Source organism: Dermacentor variabilis, chromosome 1 (assembly GCF_050947875.1).
Source record: "Dermacentor variabilis isolate Ectoservices chromosome 1, ASM5094787v1, whole genome shotgun sequence".
NCBI classification, from domain to species: domain Eukaryota; kingdom Metazoa; phylum Arthropoda; class Arachnida; order Ixodida; family Ixodidae; genus Dermacentor; species Dermacentor variabilis.
In genome coordinates, this window is record NC_134568.1 from 264,691,528 (window position 1) to 264,711,042 (window position 19,515).

The window sequence follows — 19,515 nt, forward strand, 5'->3', positions numbered from 1 at the left end:
CATATTAAGAGTGTATGTGAGAAAAAAAAAAGCTATAAAAGCATTAACACCCATTAGGGACTCAATGGGTGTTTTAATATCTACAGCCGTTGTAATGCTATCTAAGCACCCCATATGCAGTATTTATGCGAACAGTATACACCCCATCTAGAGGATCGTTATGTGCACGCCTTAAGACGGATGTTCTTACACTTATTACCGTGATGAGTCATGTTGAAATCCGTCTTGGTAGCTACAAGATGGTTAAGAACACGTTTCGGGTGTAAGAAACGTATTTTTTGCGATGACAGATGCGATCTGACGCAAAATTTCTTATGAAATAAAGCAGCTTGATGATATAAAATGTGTTCTTTCAAAACTCACTGGTTTGCATCATAAGTAGCTTACATGATACACGATATTTTTGTCAGGTCAGTACATTTATTACATTACAGGATTTTTTTTTTCAATAGCCACATTTAAGTTTCCAGGCTGCTTTACTACTCTGACATAACAGCGAATTATGAATCACAATTATTGCACCCATGTTTGCAGGATGCTGTTTCTCGGCTATCTGAGGTACAGCTTGACAGCGCTGACCAATACCTGCAGAACTAACATCCGTACAACCGAAAACGCTCTGGCCCAGGCGCTTAGGGTCTGTCTAGGGTTGCCATGATGTACATCAACATCAAAAACCATTGCAATTGCGCATGTATACTCAGCCAAGGTGCACATTGTTATGGAAGCGCTCAGAGCACACGCCTGGCAACTTGCTCGCGCCCCTTTCTACTATGTAGCCTCACTGCCAGAAGACCGACCACACGCTTCTTTATGTCAGACAATACTGCTTTATCGTGTCCACCTTCCATCATATTACACAGCTGCAACGAGAGTTCGGTTTTGCACTTGGTGCTTGGCTCAGCCGCAAGTTCTACTTACAGTACCAGAAATTCGAACGAAGACAGAACTCTCCTCACCAGCTCTCAAGCAACTTTCGCTGCCCTTGCTGTACGAAAAATACAACAACCATACCCATCTATACTCTGATGGTTCAACCACCGTGGACGGTTCTGCAGGTTGAGTGATCTTTCCAGCGAAAGCCACCACCTTGAAGTTCGAGACATCACACCAGACGACACCGACAGCCGCGGAGCTTGCTGCTCTTCGTAGCGCACTTCGCATTATTCCAGAGGAATCACTTCAGAGATGGAGTGTTTTCAATGACTCCAAGGCTGCTCTACATTGCTTGCTTTCCGCCTTACGCAGTGCAATCTACGAACAACTAGTTCTAAAAATCCAAGACCTCATTCATCGCCTCGTCGAGCAAGGACACGACGTCACACTTCAGTGGCTCCCTAGCCCCTGTGGCGCAATGGGAAGCAAACATGCCGATGAAGCTGCTCGATTTGCTCATGAAGACGGCGTGCAGGAACCAATCCCGCTGTCAAGAACAGGTGCAGCAGCGAAACTTCGAGTCCTTGTAAATGATGCCACACAATTGTTGCAGAACACACCTAGCTTCCAGCACACGCGTCTGCATAGACTGGACCCTTGTCTTCGACTTCGTCCTTCCCCAGGACTATCCCGACCTGAGACAGGGTACTTTACCGACTGTGGTGTGGCGTCGCTTTTACAAAATCATTTGCTTTCCGCATCAAAAGGAAAGATAGTGCTGTGTGTGACAGCTGCGGCAGGGAGGAAGCTATCGAACACGTTCTTTGCCGTTGTCCCCGATGCAGCGCACACAGGCAGTCACTGGCGACCGCGCTGGCGGGTCTTGACAACCGGCCGTTTTCGGAGCAGACACTCCTGGAACGCCGTCCTATACAGTCGTCAAACCACAAGTCGATCAAGGCGCTCTTGAAACTTTTGCGTTCGAGTGGCCTATTAGAGAGATTCTAGTTCTCACGGACATTGCCAACCTCCTCTATTTTTTTTTCTCGTGCCCTTGCTTTTTCTCTCCACCTCCTCCCTATTCTTTCCATCTTTCATTTCCCCTTATCTTTACCCCAGTGCAGGGTAGCAAACCAGAATCTTTTCGGGTTAACCTGCCTGCCTTTCCCACCTCGTTTATCTCTCTCTCTCAGCATACATGTTGCGTTTCGGGTCACTAACGACAAACTCTAGTAATATCGAAAGTTTTGCTCTGCTTGGGCAGCGCAAAAGTATATGTATAGTATATGTACATATACAGTATATGCAGCATATACACAGTATACACAGCATATTATGTATACGTATGGACTGCAACATCAGAAGAGCTGCAACGTGTCTGCTGTGTGGCGTAGTAGGTAGAGTCTGGCTTCAACGTGAAGTTCTTTAGTTCGAATCCACCTGCGTGTATTTCTTCAGCAAGCTATCTGCGGATGAATTACTCGTCCCTTAAGTCATTAGGCGCAGTAGTTTTAAATAAGAAGGCGGAACGTATAACATACCTACCATTTTTTTTTCATTCCGCTTCTAGTTCGACCAAACACCGGTTCGTAAGAGTAATAGTAGCGAAATTCGCACCCCTCATTCGAGCTAGGAATGAACAGTGTGTATTGCACGCACACTGAACGTATGCTTATAGGCTGTGACTGAAAGCTATGCTTCCGAAGCCTGCGGCCAGAAATGTCGTCTTTAATGCTCCGCAATCCGCAGCCAAAATGTCCTCCCCTTTTACAGAATGGGTCAATAGCCAAAACGCTGACGCAATATCAAGAAAAGTCATACGCTCTTTATCACTAAATCACATCGTCTTATCACTTAAAATTGCAAACAATCCTGGCGAAATTGCAGGCCTACACCGTTGTAACCCAAGAAAGCTTGTTATTGGGAAAGCTGGTTAATACTTGGGGAAGCCATCGCAGCGCGACTAATACAAACACAAAACTGCTCTATCTTCTGTTCTTTCTGTCTGTCTTTCTAGCGCTACGATGACTTCCCCAACCTAGCGTTGCCTTCGAACCAGTATATCGTCACTTGCTGCCTCTTTAGACGCCCTACATACGCGGCGAGGCGGACATTCATTTGAAGCACGTTTGAAGCATGGGAACAGAGATACTAATAAATGTAAATATGGCCTGAGACACGTTTGGGAAAGTGTATAATATATATCGCGCTGAACATGACTCACTATGGAAGCTGCACAGCTTTATAGTGAGTTTTATAGTAAGTGTTTTTTTTTAAAGGTTAGTCCGTGTATCGATACAGTGCCTCACGCAAACGCGTGGCCACGTGGTACGTATTTTAATATCGAGTGTGTTGTTTTTTAAGCGCTGGCAAATTAAACAGACAGCTGTTACCTCCATGGAAAAAAAATCGTTGTAGTGTTTCTCAGTATGTTCTGCAACATTTGCATGGAATGCCTCGCGTTTCAACTGATTGAAAATTATCTAAGCAATTTATGATAAGCAAGATAAGTATTAAACTATCTTTCTCTCTCTAAAAATAGTTCGAGTTGCCCAAGGGAATAGCGAAAAACACCGTATCGAACGTGTTGGTGCAGCAGTCATCTGATTTTTTAAAGCTTGGCGCAGAACCTGAGATACCTTGTATGAATTCTTGTGGCGTACCACTAGCATAAATATAAACGAGAACAGTAAAAAATTCAATAAGAGCCCCTGTTTCGCGTCATTACATCCAGAGTTTAATGTGCAGTGTGCAGTTCCCTTTCGGAGCCTAAACTACGCCAGTATAGCAAACGCGTGCGCTAGTGAACGCAGATCCGGGAAGCCGGGTCGTATAGGCGATTCTCAGTCTTCCTCGGAGCCCAATTTTCCTCGGCAGTACGTATACGAACGGGTAAATATTCGCTGGTTCCAGACATAAAACGCGCGTTAAAAGATTATCATTACTGAAGAAAGACGAAGACGTTTGCAACGAGAGGAGGCTAATTTCCGCACGCAATGTAAGCCGTCGAACTAAGCGTGTTGAAATAGCGCCCACGTTCAGGTTCCATATAACAGGTCGCGGCTCTGTGCAGCTGCGGCGTTAAAATTAAACTGTGCGGTTTAACGCGCCGAAACTGCACGGTAGGTAATGGGGCGCGCCGTATAGTGGAGGACGGCTCCGCATTCATTTCGACAAATTGAGGTTCTTTAACATGCGCCTGCTACACGTTAAACGACCGTTGTTGCACTCCGCCCCGGAGAAAAATGCCTCCTCCGCTGCCGGGATTGAACCCGCGACCTCGTACTCGGCAGAGCAACGCCATAGCCACTGACCGCCGCATTCAGAAATGCATATTAACGTGAAGCCAATGCTTGACTTCATATATATGACGCCTCGTGTGAACGAGCCGAAGACGCTCATTGCGTTTTCTTTGGTGCGTTCACCACAGGCGTCATTTCAATCAAGTCAAACGTGGGCTTCAAGTTAAGATGCGTATGTGGACACGGGAGTAAGCCACGGTGCCGTGTCTATAGCTGCGGTGTGTGTGGTCGTCTGCGCCCTCCCAAAGTTATTAGGTCAGTTCCGCGATGGCGCAGTGGCTTTGGCGCTGGGCTGCTAAGCCCGCGGGCGCGGGATCGAATCCCGACCACGGCGGCCACATTTCGATGAGGGCGAAATGCAAGAAGCTTCCGTATACCATGCATTTTGGGTGCACGTAAAATAACCCTTGTTGGTCAAAATTAACCCGGAGCCCCAAACTACGGCGTGACTCATAATTCATCATCATCATCATCATCATCATCATCATCATCATCATCATCATCATCAGCCTGGTTACGCCCACTGCAGTGCAAAGGCCTCTCCCATACTTCTCCAACAACCCCGGTCATGTACTAATTGTGGCCATGCCTTGCCTGCAAACTTCTTAATCTCATCCGCCCACCTAACTTTCTGCCGCCCCCTGCTACGCTTCCCTTCCCTTGGGATCCAGTCCATAACCCTTAATGACCATCGGTTATCTTCCCTCCTCATTACATGTCCTGCCCATGCCCATTTCTTTTTCTTGATTTCAACTAAGATGTCATTAACTCGCGTTTGTTCCCTCACCCAATCTGCTCTTTTCTTATCCCTTAACGTTACACCTATCATTCTTCTTTCCATACCTCGTTGCGTCGTCCTCAATTTGAGTAGAACCCTTTTCGTAAGACTCCAGGTTTCTGCCCCGTAGGTGAGTACTGGTAAGACACAGCTATTATATACTTTTCTCTTGAGGGATAAAAAATATATATATGTACATAGGGGCAGGTATTGTAGCGCTCTAGTCTTTTCATTATTCCCACAAGGTGTGCAAAACCCATTTGACATTAAGAGGAAGCGTGAGTTCGGGTGCTCCTATCTGAATACATGTAAAAGGAGAATGCGTTTTTATCGCCAACCACTGCACTACATTTGACGAGGTTTATTGCATTTAAAAGATAAACTTGAAATCTAGTGACTGTTGGTTTCGAATTTTGTTATTTAGGGCGTCTATTTTTTATTAAATATTGGCAAAAATAGAAAATTTTCAGAAAACAAAACTATCAAGCTTATAATTCTGTAACTCAGCAATGAAAAATGATATCACAATTCTGCGAATTACATGTAATAGTACATCTAAAGCGGACAAAATGGATATGTTACATATGAATCCTTTAAAAAATTAGTAATATGAAAATACAGCTTTTGCAGAACCCTTGTACACAACGTAACAAATCCACGTAAGATATGAATTGGCACATCAAATTTGTCCGCTTTGAATGCTCTAATGGGTGCCGTTTACAGAACCGTGATATCTGTTCTTGAAGCAGAGCTATTAATTTGTAAAATTTGTGCTTGTATTTTCTTCGAACTTTCAATGTTTTGAAATTTATTTTAACAAAATTCAGGGCCTGAATCAAGATACCGCTTCCAACAGTCCCTAGAATTTAGCTTTTTCTCTCAAATACAACAACTTTCATTAGAATCGGTCCAGGGGTTATCTCAGAAAAGCTTTTTTGAAGTTTTACATGTATTTGAATAGGCCGCTTTGGCGTTGGGCCCGAGCCAAAGCTTCCTCTTAATGCTAGATTCCCGAATCCAACAATGAAATGGAAGGGAAAAAAATGAAGCGACGCTTGTGCCTCGAGCACTTCCTGTGACGTTGAACTGCCTATGTTGAGCATATGGACCTGCGGTTTCACAGTGCCCGCTGAGATTTCTTCGCGAAGTGTTTCTTCCTTGCATTCTGCTTGATAGCGCGCTCATCTCAGGAAAGTTGAGCGACTAATTCGGGTACTTTCGTTCAAGAGGTGTTACATTCTTTAGGGAAAACGTAAGCGCGCTTTTAACAGTTAGCGTACGCACTGCGACATCTTCAGCGTACAGAAAACGTGTCGTCTACTTAGAAGATGTACTAAAGACACATGCTTTGTTTTGGCTATCGTTTTCTCTCTCTGAAACTCGTTTTTTTTTTCTGTCTCAATATTGTGCTTACGCTACACAACCACACCACAGCCACTTGTGCGGTACAGTATCGCACTCCACATTCGCCACGTACTTCAGGCATGCGCCGTCAAATTTTGCATTCCTCACGCGCTTTCAGCAGCGCTGGCCTGGCGCGAACACCGAGTGCCGTCTCGAGAGTGCGTTAATGCTTCCGAGCCCCGCGCAGCGCGTGGCTTGCGTAATAAAGCTTACACGTGGCCACGGCAAAGCGCTCGGCAACAGGAAACGCAAGGCTTCCGTTATCGAGACCCACCGGAGGCACGACATGTGGCCATCGTTTCGCGATTGAAGCATAAGTGCGCGCGAATATCGGCGGCGATCGACCTCAACTGGTTCAGCAAACACCTCGAATAAAAAAAGCTCTCCTTCAAACAGCGAGGCTGCGCGTTTCATCTGGGCATCGACGTGTCATATTTCGCTTCACGACGTCGCCCTCTGCTCCACGTAAGTCTCACGACGAGTGGCTCCTGCCGCGCCCACTCTATAGAGGCAGTCCTGCCAGAGCAGATGAAACATGCGAGCCGCACGGACGCGCGCTCCGTACACAACGCGTTCGGCGCTGTCGGTTCCGCGTGAGCGTTTTATTTGTGCCCTTTATTCAATGAAATTAGGACGCCTCGGCGACAGTATACAGCCACCTCATACGGCGCACGTGTCGGTGAACATGAAAGAAATGTACATGAAGACACACTTTCCCATCCGCGCGCGTGTACACTTTTTTTTATGTGTTTTTTCTTTGTTTATTTTTTTTCAATATACGAAAAGCGTCGCCTTCTGTTCGCCTCTTTCCTCAGAGCGCGGGCCCGCGTGGCCCGTTTGTCGGTGCACTAGTTTGAAACAAACTCAGCTGGGCAGTATCTCGGCGCGTTGAACGGGAAAGCACGCCCGTCGGACCGACCGGGGACGCGCTCCTGTGTCGGCGAATACAGGGAGAAAAACCCTGGCAGAAGAAACCTTGGGCAGAAGAAACGGAGAAAAACCTGGGGAGTGCGCTCAATTGAAGAAGAAAAGGGCCCCGCGGAAGCCGTCGAGCTCAACGCGAATGTGACACGCTGCAAGCGGGATTAGCGCCGCAGCGAAACGTCGTTATGCAAACTCAATTGGATCGCGAATTTCGCGAGCGCTCTCGCACTCACAAACACGCCTCGCCTTTTCTTTCTTTTATGTTTTTTTTTTCTGCCGCCGTTCTTTCATTTTCAATGAACGCTGATGATTGAAGCCGCCTCCTGCAGCGGGGTGTCGAGGCGAGGGCAGTGGCGCGGAACCTCAAGTGCACGCGCTGCCCCGCGAACCCGTGACACTGCGCGTCACAACAGCTTCGCGTGCAGGCCCTCGATACGTAGGGAAAAGCGGACCATCGGATTCGGTGCTATGAAAGACATGCCATGCGGGCTCCGTAAGACTTGTTTCGATTTGCTTCCCGAATGGCTGCAATTGGTATTAAGGGCCGTTTGTCCATGATAAGCCGGGTGTCTCTACAAGGAGTTACGACAAAGCAAGAAACAGGTGTTTACGCTAGAGATAACATCTCCAGGGCTGTGCGTTCTGCATTACAACTGTGCGCGCAGTGCTTTTTTTTCCTTCTTTTGTGCGTGGAAAGAGCGGAAATGTGAGGGATTTAGAGCGGTGTAGCAACTTCAGGGAAAGAATTCGTCGCCGGAGTTAACAAGTTTTTTCACGAGCTAAGTTGCCGATATCTGAAAACTTATATTATTATTATTATTATTATTATTATTATTATTATTATTATTATTATTATTATTATTATTATTATTATTATTATTATTATTATTATTATTATTATTATTATTAATGAAGGTGTTTGTCTAGTGCGCACCTTTGAACCTCTCGAAACGGTGATGGGGAAAGTAAACACAACCATGTAATCTGCACTTGAGCGTTGCTACAATCACTGTCAGCGGACTCGAGCGCACAGACCATAGTTTGAGATTCAGTGTCACCTCCGGGCAATCAAGCCGCGTACAAATATTGATGACGAAAGAACAGGGAGTAAAAAATAATTCACAAGGTAGAGACGCTGTCCGATCTCCGCAAAAATAATGCGCAGTAACACCCATGGACGTACTACGCAAAGCACGCAAATACGAAAACGCTCGGTCCTCAGCCGACGACACATAATATTGCTTCGTTCGTCATAATTTGCAGCCGCAGATACGTATCACTACTGTGTTGAGATTCTAAGCCTGACGTATGACTGAGCGTAAAAGAACGTATATGACCGCAAGGTTAGGAACTCCCTTCCGGTGTCGCCCAGTGAATATGGTGCTGCGCTGCAGAGCTCGAGGTTGCGGGTTCGGCCGCGGTGCCACATTTAGTTGAATGGGGTGAAATGCAAGGAACGCTCGTCTACTTAGAATTAGGTGCACGGTGAAGAACCCCAGATGGTCAAAATTAATCGGCAGTGCTTCGCTACGGCGTGCCTCAGAATGGAATCGTGGTTTTAGCACATAAAGCCCCAGAATTTTTTTTAAAGGTTAAGAACTGTGTTTTGCAACTGTTAAACCTATCATGTTGTTTCATCGCGAAAAATTTACCAACATTCACATTTTCTTCCGATACCTTTTTTTTTTCTTTTCTTTGGGCTTTAGCATCATGAAGACCTTCTTTCCGTCTTTGCTTCCCCTTTCCCTTCCCATAGTGCAGGATAACAAACAGGAGGCTTTAACTCCGGTTAATCTCCCTGCCTTTCTCTCATTTACATCTCTCTCTCGATCTCTTTAAAGACCCGAAGAGAGGTTCTAGAAGCAACCGTGCGGAGTATGAACCTTAGCAACCTGAATGATTAGAACTGCTTAGAGGCAGGACTGTATTGTTGTATGCTGTTGATTTCCAGCTCACGACAGTCTATGCAGAAAAGTGTCCCCAAAACGGCGATGGAACCTGCTTAACGACACGATTAGCGCTTTACTTTTTTTCTTACTCACAATTTTTATTCCTTCCAGAGATCTCACCACGTGCGGAAAAGCCCCACTTGGCACGTTTTCACGGCTCATCTGTTTGAGCCGACACACAGGGGGATATAAAGCACGCAGTAGACCCAGAGAGGGAGAGACTTGAAGAGCCGCATTCCGCGATCACATCGACGCGCGCTTTCTTCACTTTTCTCTTTCGCGAGCACCAGCCTGCTGAGCGGTCGGAGAGCGATTTGCATCGTGACAAGCGCGAAACAAAAGTTTGCCGGGCTCCCGGCGGTGGTACCAGGGATGCGGCGAGCTGGGTGCGCCGAGCAAACAAAGCTAAGCTAACTGCGTCTCCGCTGCCGGAAAGCATTTGGACGTAAGCACCTTAAGCGAGCCCAAAGAACCGCCTCGCTCGCTCCGCGAGTACAGAGAGGTGCGCTGCCTGCGCGAGTGCATTTCGATTCGAAGAGGAAGCAGCGCCGCGCCGGGCCTCTCGTGTCGGCTCCAACACACTTGTTGGGAGGCAGCGTGGCCAGCTTTCGAAGAGCGCGCTCACCCCTTGGCGATGCAGCGCGACGTTCAACACCTGTGCTTGTTGCTGTTTTTGTTTTTTTCTTCAGTAACGTGCCCTTCTTTGAATCCAATATGCAGAAGGCACGCGGGAATGCAATACGGGCCGGAGGAGCAGAATGAACGGCATCGCCGATAAAAACGAGTGTCCATTGCCGCACGAAAGACCTGGTTCTCTTACACACACACACACACACACACACACACACACACACACACACACACACGCACACACACACACACACACACACACACACACACACACACACACACACACACACACACACACACACACAAACACACAAACACACAAACACACACACACACACACACACACACACACACACACACACACACACACACACACACACACACATACACACACACGGACGCACAGAACAATCTGCAGTATGTGCGTTGCCCATATCATTGCAGTAGGCGTTCTCAGTTGCCAACCATCCGTGCACGATGAACTGCACATGATGCTTCCTTTACTCTTAGTGAAACATCTAAGGCGGAGCCACTTGAAAAGAATTCCCGAAGTTTCCAGAATTCAGTGTGAAACACTATGTTTTGATTTGATTCGCCATTTTTTTGCGAAATATAGTTTGCGATTGCAGATTTTTCTACCACCGGAAATAAGGCTTTTCGGCAGTGCCTAGCTGTTCCTAAAACCAAGGCTAGCTCAAATGTCTGCCCAGAGCCGATTGCTGAAGGGCGCATGCCTAGTTTAGCAGAGATTACGAAGCCTAATGGCGGCATTTAATTTCTTGAGATCCATTCGTGTTCCGCCATATTAGGGGGATAAAGTTTGGCCGCCTCTGTTTAATCAGGCCGAGTGCGCGTGCCGAGCGCACATAGCCGGAAGATTACAGCAAGTTCTAAACTTTTCGCTCCGACAGAACTTGAAAACAAGACACTTTATGGAGCAAATAGGCGGTATTATAATATATTCGTTCCAGTTATTAGTACTGGATTGCGTTATTCTCGGAACTACAACGGACGACAGCACTGAGAGTTCTGATGGACGCCTCCTACTTGAACAAGGAACAGCGGATCAACCTACTCATTAATTTACACCACTTCAAACTGCCCTATTGCTCGGATTCGTCCACTTTCCTGGCGCTAAAACACGTGGACGCAGTTCATTTTACTTTGTGCGAAACATCTTTATCAAGTCATACGCTAATTTGCAGCTACATTTGCAACTATAGGCACGGTTACATTAGCCTACAGAGGCAAGCTTTTAATGGTAATCCAAACCTCTGTTTCTGCATGCGTATGTGTCTGAAAAGAAAACGGGAAAACAGAGAGCGAAAATTCTAGCTGTCTGGTCGGCCCTGTTCGAGGATATATCATTAAAGAATGGAGAAATCACAAGAGGATGAAGCAACACTTCTACACACACCCGTAAACTGGCTGCAAAGTTAGTCAACTCCGCTGAACCCCGGAGAATCACTGTCAGCACCTGCACTTTGTATTTTGGTCGACACAAAGAGCCTATAACTCCCTGGCTGTTTTGCTCGTTGAGGGCCATGCAGAGTACGTTTATCTGTGCACCAAGATGATGACGCCGGTAGATGAGGCGCGTGGTCGTCTCACTGCAGCTACAGGCGGAATTAGCAACACCGTAGCGTGACTTATCTACTTCTTAATTTTCTATTCCCCTTTCGTGCCTCTCTGTGCGTACCCTTTTCCCCATCCTCGTGTCCCGGCTAACAAATTGAGTCCTTTCATGCATCACCTCCCTTCCTTCTTTCCTCTTTAGTCTCTGTACATGCGTCAATTCGGAAAGCGTGAGCGTTTCGGAATGCTACGCCGCGCCATAGTACCACGAAACTGTTGGTTCTCGACGCGTCACGCCTGCATGCAAGCTATAATTGTATACAGACGAGTATTCATTGAGTCATTAGTATTTAGCGGTATTGATGTGAGTTCACGGGCTAACGTGAGAGCTACACTTGCGGTGTCTGTTCTTAAATATAGGAAGATCGCCATCATGGTAAAAGCGTACAGCTCCGTGGGCGCGACTATTTATGACGTTTCTGCAGCAACTTGCTGGCCACTAAATGAGCATAATCGCGATCTTCCTCGACTGCGTGATGGTGTGTGCCTCTAATCTCAAAAACGATTAATCTGTTCGTTGGATTGCCGACGTAGGCAAGTGATTAAGCGATAAACTGAGTAAAGTAAATGTTTGAGAAAGTTGGTTACAGCGTCTATCATTGTGGCATTACGCCCAGATCTATAGACAAAGGACGTGAAGGTGCAGTAACCAGGGGAAACACACCTGTGACTCGGACAGGAACAGTCTGAGATCCAGAAACTGGATCGAGTAGTTCTTAAGAACTTCATGTATCTAGTCCAAGGGTGCTAAAGCGCTCTTTAAGATTCCTGGCGTGTACGCTACATCACTGAAGTAGCATGAGCTACCAATCCTCAGATAACAAGCAAATTATCCACGTATCAGAAGGCGTTGAGTATCTCAAGCTGTTCCTGCCGGAATTCCATGTATGTTGGAAAGTTGCGCCGGTGTTTGTCCTTCCACGTCTTTTGACTAGAGAGAAAAAAAATACAAAAGGAAATGCAGAGAGGTTACACAAGTTGCACCTGGTTTGCTAACCTGAACTGGGGGAAGGGGAAGCGGACAGAAAAGGGAAAGAAAAACGAAGAAGGAAATTACGATAAGTGCGCGCACACAACAGCGTTCACCGCGCAATCAAAGGCAGTCGCAGAGCTCAGTCACCTTCAAAAAGTGCAGCAGTGCTCTTGTGGCCCGCAGCGCGGATGACGGTCGAGGCCATGTTGCCAGCATTTTCTTTTTCTTCTGTTAACGCTCTGTCGTCAAGTCTGATTAAGATATCTTAGAGATTTCAATCACAATTAAGTTGCATTAACGTAAGAAATAAACAGATTAAGTCATCTTACTGTTCTTAATTACAATATCTTAAGTAATCAACGTAAGAAATAACGCGCCATATATTTCGGCCACTCTTTCTGTATCCCCCACTTCCTGTGCGCAGGTGCGAAGTGCGCTCGGGGCCTGAGTTCGTCCTACGAAAGTACCACTTCTTCGACGACTCGAAGTTCCACATGGTACAGTTCTTCTACCTGGACAACTCGTGCACGGTGCCGGCGTACGCGCTGGACGGCTGGGGGCGGCTCGACCTGTCCAGCCTGTCGTGGGTGGTGCCCGGTGCGACCGAGGCCGAGGCTTCCCTGTCACATCTCAACGTAATCGCCTACACCGCCGAGGTGGCCGACCGGCTCAGCAGGGCAGTCAACAGGTGTGCAGGCAGCGTCCGTGACGTTGCGTTCGTGCGCCCGCCACTTACCACCGCCCGCGCGTCTCCCGCAGCACGCGCGGAGACGTCCGGACGTGCAGGTGGAAAGCTGACTGTTGGGCACACATACGGCTGTGCCACGTACCGGAGTTGCAGTCTTGTGGTGACGCGGTGGTTGTCGACACTGAATTGTTTTCAGACACGGTATAGATGCCTCCGGCCACCCCAGGCAGGTTGCAGTACCGAAATAGGCCAATGTCCGCTTTACCACATGGCCTCAAGCTCACCCTGGTCGCGGTCACAGGAGACTGATTTTATTATTTTGTTTTGACAGAGGATGCATACTATGTCTCCAGAATTTAATTTCATAGCAGTTATGGTATCAAATGAAGCAAGACCTCCGCTCATCAAGTACTTCAGCGTTTGGTTGCACTTCTTGAAACGAATTGTCAAGATTTTCTTTTTCATCAGTATGCGCGATTGATTTACTTTTTTGTGTCTATTTAATTACTCTTATTTTGCTGAAAGGACACCTTTATTAATCAATAAAGGAAAATTAGACATCCACCGAAACGTAGCTAAGTGCTACAAAGGAAACCCATACGGGTTCCTCTAAAGAAAAGCATTGCAGTTGAAGAAAAACTCATCCTGGACCGGGACTCGAGCCCGAGACCACTGCCTTTCCGAGGAAGCCGCTCTACCATCTGAGCTAACCAGGCGGCTAGCAGATCGCAGACGAAGTCAAATTTATCAATTGATAAATTCGACTTCGTCTACCATCTACTGGGTTTCCGCAGAACTACGACGTCAAACCTTTATTAATGCTGTGCAAATGCAGCATTTACACCCAAATGAGAAGCTGAGTTAAGGCGCACTTACCAGGGGTCGTGCATGTCCCTTTCTTCCCATGCTCTCGAAGAGCGCACTTATCGGAAGTATTCTTGTCGAAACGAACAGCTGAAAAAACACTCTGTAATGGACCGAGCTCTGGCGCCGCGCTTTCTAGCGCGACTTCATAAGCGCTGGGTTTCGTGAGCTGATTCCGCCACACGAGAAGTGGTGTCTCTTGAATTCATTCACTACTTGCCGTAACGGTGTTCCTTCACTTCCGACACAGGGCGTTAGACGAACTAGAAAAAAAAAACCGGTAGGGTTGGCTTTCGGTCTGACATTTGCCTCTCAGATCCGCGCGAGCGGCCGGTAAATATCTCCTGGTGGTCAAAATTAATGCGGAGTCGCCCATTACGGCATGCCTCATATTCAAATAGTGTATCTGGCACGTAAAACGCCAGAATTATATTCGATTCGTGCGAGCGCTAGCCGGTCAGCCTGAATGTTATGTTTTTTTAAATTCAGGACGTGAATTCTGATGGGAAAACTGTTATTGCGTCCTAAAACAAACCGTGCGGTCCTTTTCATCGCCGCTATGTCCTGCGTAAGCTTTTTTTTTCCCCGCGCTTTACTCAAAGCGCGCGAAATAGGAATGTGCCGCGTGAATGCGCGTCCGCGACACGAGCAAGTCCCAAAAGTGATTTGAAGGAACGAACTCCGCTCAGTGACCGAGTCTGCGACCGCCTGGAAGTGGCAAGCTGCCGCTGTTGTCGTCCGCTGATTACGAGCGGCGTGATTGGCGTGACGCCCACAACCTAGGCGATGCCGGTTGCCGGCTTGCCAAGTCAGGCAATGGGCGTTGTTACTCCCTTCGTATCACTTTTGGGAGCGCACGTGTCGCGGCGCGCCTTCACGCGACACTTTTGTTGTATCGCGCGCTATGAGTAACGAGCGAAAAAAAAAATAATTACGCAGGTCACACTGAACGCGATGAAAACGAGAATGGATTGTTTCAGGGCGCAGTTAACGTTTTCCTGTGGAAAGTCGCGTGTTGGATTCAAAAATTATATCTTCGGTAATTCATACTTTCTAATTATCCAAATAATTAGCACGCATGAGTTACCTTGGAGGCGGAATAGGGCTGATGACCGAACACAGTAAGTTTCATAATCATATATATTGTACAAGGTGTATTTTTTAACGGCTTGGCTAAATTTAGATGCGAATTTTCTTTTGTTTTTTAAAGCCGCTTGTCAAGGTGCGTGCATGTGCAATGAAATCGACTTGGTTCCTTATTTCGCCGTCAGCAACGACGAAGCATAAAACGTTATGTTTGCAGGCTCTGTTGACTCGCTTAGTTGCAGGCTGCAGCAGTGGTCTCAGCGCGCCGCAAACGATTTAATGTAAACATTGACTGGTCAGGCTATAATTAGGCCCGGCTCCAGACTCGACCTGCTTGCGTCGGGTTCGTGCAAGCGAACCCATAGTTTTACCGGCTGGGGATGCAGTCGTAAAGTTTCGACAATGCGCTTTAAAAAAAAAGAAAGACTGGCGACGTTTGAACGTGTGCAAACGTAAACAGGGAGCTCTGCTTGCTTTTCACGCAAGCTGCGCGCTTTCTTATTTCCATGTCTCATAGCTCGCTGATTTTGGGTTCTTTCCTTAACAGCAGTTGTAACATTATAGCACCTCAATGTTTACTATGTGCTTGGTACGCGCACATTAAGAGCTGATGGTTCGTTATGCATAATTAGTGTTTTTCTTGTTATTAGGCGACCAGTCCGTACCGAATTAACCGACAAAATAAGTGCAGACGTCAGTTTTCCCTCTTTGTTTAACAATCCCCCCCAGTGTTATTTCAATAAAATCTAATGATCCTTCTAGGTACAGTAGTTCTTGTCTTTAGGAAGCTCGGCGAAAGTTGTGGCGTGACGTTGGCTGCACCCACATGTATATAGATACTGCAAGCGCTCGCAGGAGATTCTTTACTGTGGTATTTTCGTCACGACAGGTCATGCCCTGGAGAAGTTAAGCGGCCCTGGGAGACACACCTAAAGTATCGCCTCGTCAGCTTTGTGGAAGGCCGAACTGCGGACAAGCCGCTTGTTGAAGACTTCGTTTGCACGGGAGGCCTACAGTTCACTCTCAACGAGCTGCAACTGGTGCGTCCCACACCAACTGCTAACTGAAAGCGTATTTCCGGCTTGGAAACCTTACGCCCCCTTGAAGTGACCTTCGTTACAAATGTCCCATGTCTAAGGACATGTTCCATACAAAAGTTTCGATTACCACCGTCTTTCTTAGGACAGCAAACTTAGTTGCAATGAAATGCTAACTTTAGCTGTGAAATATCTACATTACAAACAATCACACGAGTAATTCTCTAACTAAATGCACCATTAAACCCAGTGGAAATCCTGGAAACGTCCTAACGCCACAATAAATGCCAGCTCAGTCTCTTTACCTGAGTATGTGTTCGCGTGTGTGAGCGAACACATACTCAGGTGAGCGGGGCCAGTAGGGGGGGGGGGGGGGTATCATATACGTCTGAATGCACCCGAAAATTGTCGATATCCTCGCTCTCCTCGACTACACCCGGGGGGGACAGAAGAGCTAAGGGCCCCGGGTGCCAGACGACCTAGCTACGCCACTGTATGGCATTATACTTCAGATAACGGGACCGATGGTTTGATTCCGTACCCAAGCTTCAGCACTCTGATGGGTGGCGGAACGCAACAAAGCCTGTATATTATAGATTCGTTAGATTAATTTTAATATCAGACGGCCAATTTCACCTGCACCCTTCCTTTAGATGGAGTCCCATTTAGGACAGGTGTTGGTATTGATTGTAATATCCCTTCATCTGTTATTATAAATTATCTATACCTACGTGTTATCAGATATAAGCATGTTTTTTTTTATCTTTGCCAACCTCTCTAGTCCGCCACACCTAACCAACGGGGAAAACGAAAGGATACGTGAAACTCCATCCGTGAATCAACTCATCCTGATTACAAAACGTTAGATTTCATAGCTTCTTCATTGGAACCCGCGTTGCGCTTCTCTAATAGGTACGTTCAACTTTTTACCAGCGCAGTAATCACCGAACTTTTTGTTCCTGTACCCAAGTGCTCAGCTCGGTTGGATTGTAATAAATGGCAAATTTATATCGCCGACGCATTGGACATAACAGTCACCCGGTTGGAAGGTTAGTAATTAAAGTTTAAAATAAACTTAAGCGAAACCCCGTGAACGCCAAACCTAGCTCACATTCAGAAAAGTCATCCTACGTAAGCGCTGTCAGTGAGCGGCTGTAGCAGACGCGTTCGTCACGTCAGGCCAATCGCTACTATGTGTGGCTGGCGCCTGAACTTCGGGCACTATGAGGAAACGCTCTTAAGCAAGAGTGCCTGTGTGAACGCGGGCCTAACTTATAATTTAGCAGCAGACTACAGCTGGCAACAGCATAGTCCTGCAGCCAGAACTATATGGAGCCAAAGGGCACGTGTAAGAGCACTACTGGATATAGTCCAAATATGAGGGGTTATTTGTACATATGTAATATGTACAAATGTTCTGACGAACATTTGTACATATTCCTGTCTGTACCTAACTGAAACCGAAATTTATAGAGAATTAATGGAGGCCCTACTTGTAACGCATGCGGCTGTGAAGAAAAAAAAAATTGCAGGACGCTTAAGCTTCGCCTTTAAAAGTGGAACGCGATAGCATTCAAAGATCCCTGACTGCCTCTCACGCTTCCCGGCAACTACAGCTTTAGTAACCGTAATGTTTTCTGTAAGCTTTCTGGTAGAAACGTGGCCTCTTGGGTTGGCCTAACTTCTGTTATTGTTTCGCACATTTAATATTTAAGTCTCAGAAAGGAGGAGGAAGCAGGAATAGACGGAAAGACAGGGAGGTTAGCCAGCTCTCAGACCGGCTGGCTACCCTGTGCTGGGAAAAGGGGCTAAGGGGAATAAAAGATAATAGAAAAGAGATATTACAAAAAAAGGAAAGGAGTGCAAAAATGAAGGGGGAAAGGAAAGGAAAATAGGGCACTCCTTAAATTCTGTCTCTAAGGTCAGTTCTCCGCAAGAAGCGCAACAACGCTTTCAGAGCCTTCTGTGCTGAGTCCGGTCTCGGCCAGTGTCAGAGATTTAACATAAAAGGCATGCGCTGCCGGTGCTTTGTTTGAAGACATTTGTTTGTGGGCTGTCATTCTTAAAATTCTGAGGAATAACTTTGTAAAGAATGTAAGACAAGGTATGAGCAACTTTAGGGATAGAAGAAGTTAATTGCCGTATAGAATATATACGGCAATTTTCACTTACAGGATGCCGGCGCTGGCGCCGGACGCCGGATTTTCTGCGACGCGGAGCCCTTAACGCTATCGCGTTAATACTTCACATCTTCTTTGCATCTGCTCACGTTATAGCAGGAAGAGACAGGCGCCATGTACCACGTTAGAGGCAATGGTCAGCCGACAAAAGATAGAGACAAAAGACAGAGCAAAAGATACACAGGACAGTGGTCACAACGGGCATGCGTGCTAAAGGCAGCCAGAGTGCTAGTACGCCTCTTGCGGTCTTCGGGCCGGCGAAATAAACTATGATGGTGGCATGTGCCACTTGTTTCGCCGATTCCCGTCCCTGTACTATTATATGTCTCTCTTCCTGTCTCTAAATCCACTTTGCCTTTTCCATCGCGCCGGGTAGCAAACAGGACTCTTTTCTGGTTAACCTCCCTGCCTTTGATTTTTTTCTCTCTCTCGAAAATGAACGTGCGCACGCAAAATTGGTAGTGCAGGGAACTAGAGTCCCTCCATAGGCTCCCGCAGGGAGCCAGAGTTGCGTGTCTCTTCTCCGTGCACCGCTGTCGATCAAGTGCTCGAACAGGTTCATATTCGCTACGCAGAAGCCGACGCCAATCCTCACAGGCGACGCCAACACTCCACATGATCCTTCTAATATTGCGCAATTGACATCGGCACAATTTTCTATTGGATTAGCAGGTGCTCGCAAACGTTGGAAGTGTTTTATCGCGCAGCATCGCTTCATTACTACGATCGCTGCCGCATAACGTACGATGCTTTGTATATGTTAACGATACAAAGAGAAGAAAAAAATTCTGGGGACCCTTGAGACTTCTTCTCTAGTGTGTACAGCAACTGCTTGCACGAGTCTTATTAGCGAAGGCGAATTCTCGACGCGACGTTTCAAATCAGGCAACTTTGGGGTGCAGGACAACGCAGAGCATTAGCGAGTGTATTTCCTGGCGGCGCGCATGAGGATTAAATTGAGCTCACACACAAACCAACAAGTGAGGGTTGCCACAGTGCGCGCTGTGTTGTATGCGTGATCAAAATTTCTGCTATTTTTGCAGGCTTGATATTATTCTCGGTGCTTACCGCAGAAATCTGAGATGTTCACAGACGCTGCAACCGTGCGTAGGCATACCTGCTCTGCAGAATGTTTAGTAATCGTAATTAGAAGTTTAGGCGCGCGAACTTAAGAATGAGGCACTGAAAT

At 46.8% G+C, this 19,515-nt stretch overlaps 1 protein-coding gene across 1 annotated transcript in view; it reads left to right on the plus strand.

The window, feature by feature from the left end:
* The window catches only part of LOC142563903 (protein APCDD1-like), a 335,375-nt gene that overhangs the window by 163,214 nt on the left and 152,646 nt on the right, over positions 1 to 19,515 (plus strand). Inside the window, exons 3-4 of the mRNA XM_075674605.1 lie at positions 12,896 to 13,159; positions 15,999 to 16,149. Of these exons, the coding sequence (XP_075530720.1) occupies positions 12,896 to 13,159; positions 15,999 to 16,149 (415 nt within the window). The remainder of the gene's footprint in view (positions 1 to 12,895; positions 13,160 to 15,998; positions 16,150 to 19,515) is intronic.